This window comes from Rhamphochromis longiceps, linkage group LG17, assembly GCF_057381845.1.
Source record: "Rhamphochromis longiceps isolate RC_006_pf linkage group LG17, R_longiceps_female_GT1.1, whole genome shotgun sequence".
Classification (NCBI taxonomy): Eukaryota; Metazoa; Chordata; class Actinopteri; order Cichliformes; family Cichlidae; genus Rhamphochromis; species Rhamphochromis longiceps.
Genome location: NC_140573.1, coordinates 33,555,334 through 33,564,005, shown reverse-complemented (window position 1 = coordinate 33,564,005; position 8,672 = coordinate 33,555,334). Strand labels below are relative to the sequence as shown.

The following is an 8,672-nucleotide window of genomic DNA, read 5'->3' as shown; positions in this document are numbered from 1 at the left end:
TAATGGTCTTTCAAAGTTTGTGTCTGGACACTTCTTTTATAAGGCTCTAAACACTGATGTGTGAATTGATCAGCTATTAAGCAACAAAGTCAAGCGATGAGACAGTGTTTTATCTAGACATAAAGGACTTAGCTGTCTGTCACAGAAACATGTAATTTATTACATTTTTTTTAGATAAACCTTGAAAAGTGACACATTTTACAGACGTAAATTAGTATTTTTGAACCAACAAGAAGCTGCAAATCTGCCATTTCTTGCACATGTTCTTTTTCTTGCACATGTTCTTTTTCAGCTATTTATTAATAAGTGACTTTTATGTATATATATGCCTGTATATATTGTGTTATTCTTAGTTAGGGTATTGTCTGTCTTTGTTAATGTTTGTTTATAATGGAGCACTGTAACAAAAAATAATTTCCCCTAGGGATCAATAAAGTATTCTGATTCTGATTTCTTGGCATTGTTTGTATTTTGGCCTTTAAAAAAATGAGGAAACTGAAACAAGTGGAAAACAAAAATAAGAAGTGGGAGGCCTAAACATAACAAATGGGGGCATCTTAAATTACAAGGAACCTTGCCTATGAGAGTTCAGGGTATGTTGAAGAATAAACGTGGTCATGGTGACTTTAAAGCTCATTAGAATTGTACAAAATCCGCTTTTGTTTTGTTCGGGTTTTTTTTAATTTATTTGTTTTTTGCCTTATAGACTGTATTTCTATGTATGTTTGTACCTGTTTTAATAAATGTCTGGAATCGTTTCCTATTTTCCTTGCAAAATATTGGAAAATGTGGGTTCTTCATGACATTTTCAGTGTTGCATTGTAGTGAATGTGAATGTACACCTGTACATTTTTTCACATCTCTTTTAAACAGTTTGTAAATTAAAGCAACCAATGCATTCCTTTTAAAATGTAGGCCTACTGTGACATATTTTCATAAGTGGGTACATGTTTTATTCGTGCTGTAACAACAGAAAGAACACACATCGAGGACATACATCCCACCACTGGCTTCATTCTGGTCTGTAATTCAGCTGTCGTTTATGTACTATGCTGAAAAATATCACTGTGCCCACAAAGGAAAGGAGAAGACTGGCGGGTAATTAACATGTATAAACAATTCAGTTTCAAAGTTGAATTTGCAAATGCCTTATCGGGAAGGAAATCCGCTAAACAAATTAGTTAAACCTCAAGTACAGCCCGCGGAAAGGGCGTCTTGATGAGAAAAAGTAAGCGTAAACAGCACATTTATGGTACGTAGGAAAACTAAAACCCTGTCAAAGTGTACTCAGAAAACTGTTTCTTCTGGGGAGCACGTGAACGCAGCATCCCGTACTCTTGCAGGAGATGCTTTTAGTCGCAGCTCGCTCACTGCGCGTCTGCAGCACAACATAAAAGAAAACAATGCACAGGAAGGGGACAGCTGGAGCTCTCCGCACAGAGTGATCATGGCCGGTCGGTGGCGCGACGGTGCTCGCGTGTGTTCGGGAGAGCAGGACGGTGGCCTCAAACCGGCACGAAAGCTCCGCCAGCAGCAAGAACCGGGCTCAGACACCGGGGACGCGACGGAGCCGCCGCGAGGACTGCCGCGATGGATGCGGCTTTACTTCTACGGGATGCACGGCGTGACTCTGGATGTCCTGCTGTCATCCTTACAGGGGCTTTTGCACTCACGGGACCCTAAGCTGATGGGCTTTTCCTCTCCGTATCTTTGCATCATGCATTCGCTGACCCATTTTGCGCTGGAAAAGATCTACTCACAGAAGAGGTGCTTCCTAGGTCGGCCTGTGGTGTTTCATCTTGTTTTCTACCCGTCCATCTACATCGGGCTGCAGATTCTGATCGGGAACATTAACACTTTGGCCGAGCAAGTGAGGGTGGTTTCTGGGACTCAGCTGGTAGTGCATTACATCCTGGCTCTCTACTTCTCTCAGGTGTTTCACAGAGAGCTGTCACATCTACAGTATCGCCCATCATTCTCCGCTGACCTCCAGCTGGAAGGCAGACCCCCGCACGGTCTTCCCGGCTTTGCGCGCTTCTTATTCTTCGGGATGCACGGCTTTCTGGACGAGGTCCTTTTCACCTCTCTGTTCAACCTGGTGGAGAAGTCTGACAGGACCCTCAGCGGTCACACGTCCCTGTGGTCTTTCCTGATGTACGGAAGCTGCAGCTTCGTGGTGGAGAAGCTCTACCTTTACCTGCACTTCAGCCTGGGCTGGGGGTCCTGGCGACGACTCCCCATCTACATCTGCTTCATCTACACGTGGGAATTCTCTTGGGGTCTGGTCCTGAGGCAGTTTAACGCTTGCTCGTGGGATTACTCCCACTATCCTCACAACTTCATGGGACTTATCACCCTGCTCTACCTGCCCGGGTGGATCTGCTTGAGTCTCTATCAGGACGTGCTGTCCAATGTCCTGCTGAGAATCAAGTGCACCAAAGATGTGCATGATTTAAGTGAAGAGAATGGAGACGTCAATGGACAACTGGAGCCAAACAAAAAGCAACTTTAATTCTAAGTTTGATGGTTGTAAACTAATATATAAGTGAGGAAGAAATACAACTAATTTAATAAGGGACATCTATTTATTATCAGGCAGTAAACAACAAAAATCAGAGTCTACGTTACACCTTCTAAAAATGAACATTTGTCCATATATCAAAATATTGGTAGCACTTTATAATACAGTCCACGATCAAGGGTGTAATAGACTTAAATGGAATTTACATGTAGACAAACTTGAATAAGAGGGTAATAATTCAACTTTTTTTTTTTACAGGAAAGCAGAAAAATGTTCTTAAGTACTGCATTTGTAATTTAAGTAGTGCACAACATCTGGGTATTTTACAGGAAATGAGATAGAAATCAATCATTTTAAGTAGTGTATTATTTCCATCTATTTTAGTGAACAAAAAAAGATCCAAATTTTATTCTATATTTATGCTCTACTTTTTATATTGACATTGTGAATTGCATTGGTGTGCCTCAGAGTATAAGTGGGCGGATCAATCCAAATACTGTTAGATATAATACCGAAGCTAGTATTGGTGTGGGATTGATACTAGTGTGATAGGATTGAAATTTTGTTTCTAGGTTGGACTCCAAGGAAAAGTAAACACCAGCCCGATTACTCTATTGTTAAAAGATCACATGGGCCACCTGTGTGGCCTGCAGTATTTGCAACTTTTAGTTTTTTCTTCTAAGTGGGAAAGGTACTTTTATAGGTAATATAAATGGAAAATTGAATATAATCCAGAAAAAAATGCAAAAAGTACAGCATATTTACAGTACAGGATGGTTAAACTCAGAGAAAAAGAAAATACCTGGACATAATAGACTACTTAAAATTATAATTATTTCTTCTTTCCTGTAAAAACTTGACTTTTTAGCTCTAATTCTAGTTTATCTACTGCTAAGTACTTATAGGTAAATAATTATCATTTGTGGGTTTACCACTATCATTCATGCAGTACCTAAAATTATATACAGTATAATTATTTCTTCTTCCCTGTAAAAGCTTGAATTATTACCCCTAATTCTAATGAGTCTACTACTAATTATATCTAGATTAATATAATAACATTGTCATTTCAGATAAAATACATTGGCATACCAATTCTAATTCTAGAGTTATTGCTCTCTTAGCTGCGCTCTGTATTATAAAATACTATCAGATTTTTTAATACGTTTCATTTTCTTCAGGCTGGTGAAGATTGGTGTGTTCAGCAAGATTTTCTGTGGAGGTAATAACTTCTGGAAGTTACGAGTCGACCCTAACCCTCGTTACCTGTGCTTTTATTCTGCTCTGCCTGATATTTTAGGGTATAGCAAGGAATTCAAAACTTTGGACCCTAACTGTTTAAATTCAATTACTGCCGTTTTTACCCATTTAGTGGAAAATACAGTTGTAACATGAACAACTTTTACATGTCCTCATGACTTTGAAAGTGTGAAGATTCCGTTTTGTATGGATTGCAGTGACTGATTTCCCGTTCTTCACATATGGCAGATGTGTTTTGGATTTGATCGCTTACGTTATTCACCTATACATCAGCATGCTTTAAGTGTCCTATCTGCATGCTAAAATACCAGTAAAGCTTTCTTTTATTCATTAACTCACATGTATCAACTAATATTCCAAAGTCAGTATTTTTAAGACAGAGTCATCTGTTAATTTTTCACCTTTTTATTCGACTCCTTAACATTTCAAAACAAACTGCATCCACTCAGCTTGTTAACATGATCACAGAGCAATGCATGGCAATTCTTAGAGTTGATATAAACCCAGTGGTATATGTAGCAAAGGAATCCGTAGCTAAATGATTATGAGGAGACATGATGTTGCAGTTTCTTTTTCATGACCCAAACACTGATTTGCTCGAGTGCCTTCCTGCGCAAACTGAGTCCAAGCGACACAAAAAAAACTCAGCTTTTTATCTGCAAGTGCTACAATTGTGGGTCGAAAGGAAGTGCCTGACTGAAAATGGATTTTGGGGGCCAATGTCAATATTGATTTTTTTATTGATATACAAAATATGTGACTTAGTGATATATGGGTTAATATAATATTGATATAATATAGGCCATACCGGTTCACCAACATACTGTAGCAGCCAGTCACCTATATGTATCACCTGTATCATCTATATTCTCTAGATATTAACCTCCTATGCTGCCTCATTAGAAGTAATATGCTTCAATGAACTGCAAAGAAATGATTCTGCTCTGTGACCTTTTTGAACACCATTAAAATATTAGAATCAGTCACTTTGCACTTAGAATTAGAAACACGATGATCTTCTCTGGGATTGATTGATTGATTATTTAGGTGACAAATTATTTTTTGTCTATACAAATTTAGAAGCATACTTTGCACAGGTGCTTTATTTTATTATTTTGTTTATTAACAAATATTCATATTAATTGTTTTTTTAGTTTTAAAGCCCTTTGAAATTCTACTGATATGATTAGCACTGAGAGCTGAACTGAACCCTACTCAGCCTAATACTTTGGCTACTGATTTTTTTTCCTTGTTTAACCTGGCAGCTACACTGGTGTTCTTAAACATTTACACTCTGTCCCACATGAATAACTTTGTACAACTTACAGTTTTTTTCCATGACAGAATAACTGTATTTTAATCATACTTAACTTTCGTGTTTGGCTGTGCACTTTTTGAAGATTTAAAAAAAATGACCAAACTACTTTTAAAAAGCTATAAAAAAAAAAGAACGTTTGAAAGAAATTGCACAATAACTAAAAAAAAATATCTAACTTGCAATGGCATGTACTGTATGACTTAGAATTTTAAATAAAAATACAATTTTCCTGTGACGCAGCTGGTATTCCTTCATTTCTTTAACATTTGCATTATTCAGCAGAGGCGCAATTACACCATATCTATGGAAATATTTACTTCCTGTTGAAGAGTCAAGGTTAAAAGTTAAAAGCAGTCCAGGCGTAAAGTGAAAGGGTAAATCAAACCCTTATACAGAGGTTTTGCCCTGTGGAGGGTGCGGTTTCTTTTTATTTACTGACTTGGTGTTTGCATTCTGCTAAAAGGCTAGGAACAAAAAAGGTCTGCCAGACACTGGTAACTATAGGAAATACTTGTAGTTTTCCATACCACAAGCTTGAACAAATCTCAGCAGATCCAGGCACACAAGCAACAGAATCAAGACAATCTTGGTTTTATGGCTGCAAATCATTTTCTTTAGTGCATAAGATAATAGTTCCTGGCACAACCTGATAATATGTGTGTTATCTGTAATTACTGCTTTCTGGTTGAGTTAGCACTGATATAAATCAAATAAGACAGAGAAAATTGCAAAAAAGCAATGTAATTCATTTAAATTTTTAGTTATGTGATGCTGGGGTTTTTTGTATAGTTGTGTTCACTTTCTCACTCCCTCTCTTTCTCCCCGCGACACCATGGAGATCATTGTGACATAAGCAAATACGAACATTTAGACATCACACACACCACCCAGAGGACTCTGAGTGAATACACCAGTGACCTACAATATTTACTGTAAATCACAATGGGAGCAACATACACCAAGCCTCATTAACACGTTCAATCAGAAGTAATCTGTGACTGCTGTTTATAAAAATGAACATGCATTTTCAACATATCTTTTGGTATCTAATACTAGGAAGTGAAACTGAACAGTTGGCTTGATTATTATGGCAACTTCCTTTCCAACACCTGAATAATAAAACATTATAATATGGTCCTTAAAACTTTACTAGACCAGCGGGAAATTCCATTAATTGATATTTCTCTAATAGTCGCCACATTACATATCTGTTTATGTCCTCATTAATCCAAATGTCTAATCCGACAATCACATGGCAGCAGCTCAGTACATTCAGACAAGTAGACATGGTGACAGAGAGTTTAAACTGACCGTTAGAATGGGGAAGAAAGATGATTTAAGTGACTCTTTGAATGTAAGTTGTTTGTTGGTACCCGTTAGCGGCAATTCTCTGGGTGAAAATGACTTGTTGATGTCAGAGGTCAGAGGAAATGGCAAGGCTGGTTTGAGCTCATAGGAAGGCAACAATAATTCAAATAACCACTTGATTGACCACATTTTGTACCGCTCCTCAGCTAAGAACAGGAAATTGAGGCTACATTTTGCATGGACTCGCCAAAATTAGACAGTAGAAGGTTGGAAAAACATTACTTGTTCTGATGAGCTTCGAATTCTGCTTCAACATTTGATTGTAAGTTCAGAATCTGGCATAATCAATATAAAAGCATCCTGATCCAAGTACTTGCTGCTTTTTTGATCCGAGAAAGACCCTTTATGACCACCAATCTTTTGATGGCTTCTTCCAGCCGGACAACATGCTATTTCGCGAAGCTCAAATCATCTCAAAATGTTTTCTTGAACATGACAGGTGCTCTGTTGAACTGAAATGGCTTTCACAGCCACCGTATTTCAATCCAACAGCACCTCTGGAATGCGATCGAATGATAAATCTACAGCAACTCTGTGGTGCTATGTGTAATGCTGTCATAGAAGTACAGGCAACTTTCTCTGAGGAATGTTTCCAGCACTTTCCTCATTTGTCATTTATAGACTTAAATAATCCACTGCTTGTCAGACCTTTTCTCTCAAGCAATCAAAAGCCACTGACAACGATCTAAACTGGAATAAAGGTCAGTGCGTCTGGTGATTCATGTTTATTTTTCTCACACAAATTATATTCGCTATACATTTGCATACACAGACATATTTTTAAAAGAGCCGAGATAAATTAAATAAATTACTGAGAATTTAAAATGAAAAATGTTTTCATTCATTCAGTACTTTGTCATTGCAGAGAAAGAAATAAAAAACTGCTGCAGTTTTTCTTTTTTTTCCATTTGCATATGCAGTCAAATCATATTCAAATACCAACTGGCTGTAATATTGTCAGGCACAGGTGACACATCTGTGATTTGGTATTGTGCTTGTAGTTTATAGATTCTGTCAGTGGTTTTATTCATAGTACATGAAGTAGCCCTATGCTTACTGAGTTGTTTTTTACTGACACAGCAAAAGGTAGCAGTATATATATATATATATATATATATATATATATATATATATATATATATATATATATATATATATATATATATATATATATATATATATTGAGTTAATCGTTGACTATAAGCTCATCTTCTATGTGAGTAGAAGTTTGATTCTGGGTTCTAGACCAGACTAACAATTTAGTTTGTAACCACCAAATTTAATTGTCAGCTGCATTAAAGTTCTTATTAACTTTATCTTTAGCGGTGCTGGCCTGCTCGGTGTCATCTAATCCAACTTTTCTCAGAGTGGGGGAGTTCTGGTACTGCCCTCGCTTAACACTGAACATCAGGGCCTTGGCAAGCTCTTTGTATGTCCTAGGAGTGCATTTCAGTCCTTTGTAGCACTGACAGTTAAATCTCCTGCTTAAAGACTTCAGGTCTGCCAAGCTTGGACTTCCTAGAACAAAGTAGCGTTTCTGAGTATTCACAACCCTGAAACTTTCAGGGTTTAGGTGGAGGTAATGGCTGGACTTGTAGTTTTTTCTGACACAGCGGCCATTTCCTCGGCACAGGAAGTCGCTGCACAGCTGGGCAGCTGTCGTGACATTGGTGATGTAAGGATTCAGGGTGGAGGTGAGGTAGAAGGAGAGGGCTTCACAAGAAAGCTGGAGAGGAGAAATAGAGAGAGGAATAAATAAGATCACTATAGTTGTGGACACAAATTTACATGCACTCATCGTGGGCATGAATGTCACGGTAAGTTCAGGCTTTTTATGACTTCTTTCAACTGTTCTTTTTCCAGACTACAATAGATACATCCCCAGTAATATTTGGTAAAATATTCCTTAGCAAGTTGCACCTCAACCAGATCCTTTCAGTAGCGATCAACAAGCTTCTGGTATAATTCTTGCTGGTTATTTGACCACTCTTCTTGGCATTATTGGTAGAATTTATTTAAATTAGATGGTTTCCTGGTCCAGCTTTTAGGCAAAATAAATGTAAACTTGTGTACGCAAATTCTTGTTTTTTAACGTCACTGAACATGTATGCTGTTCTCCCTTTCCACCGTGGAAAAAGAACAGTTCAGAGAGACCATTAAAAGTTCAAAATTACAATGATATTCATGCCCGTGATGTGTGCATGT

The 8,672-nt window shown here is 37.7% G+C and overlaps 1 protein-coding gene across 1 annotated transcript; it reads left to right on the top strand.

Moving 5' to 3' along the window:
- The first annotated feature begins 1,356 nt into the window (after positions 1-1,356).
- Positions 1,357-7,630, top strand: tmem229a (transmembrane protein 229A). The gene has a single exon (XM_085386977.1). The coding sequence runs from the start codon at positions 1,448-1,450 to the stop codon at positions 2,510-2,512; it is 1,065 nt and encodes a 354-aa protein (XP_085243103.1). The 5' UTR covers positions 1,357-1,447; the 3' UTR covers positions 2,513-7,630.
- Positions 7,631-8,672: the final 1,042 nt, after the last annotated feature.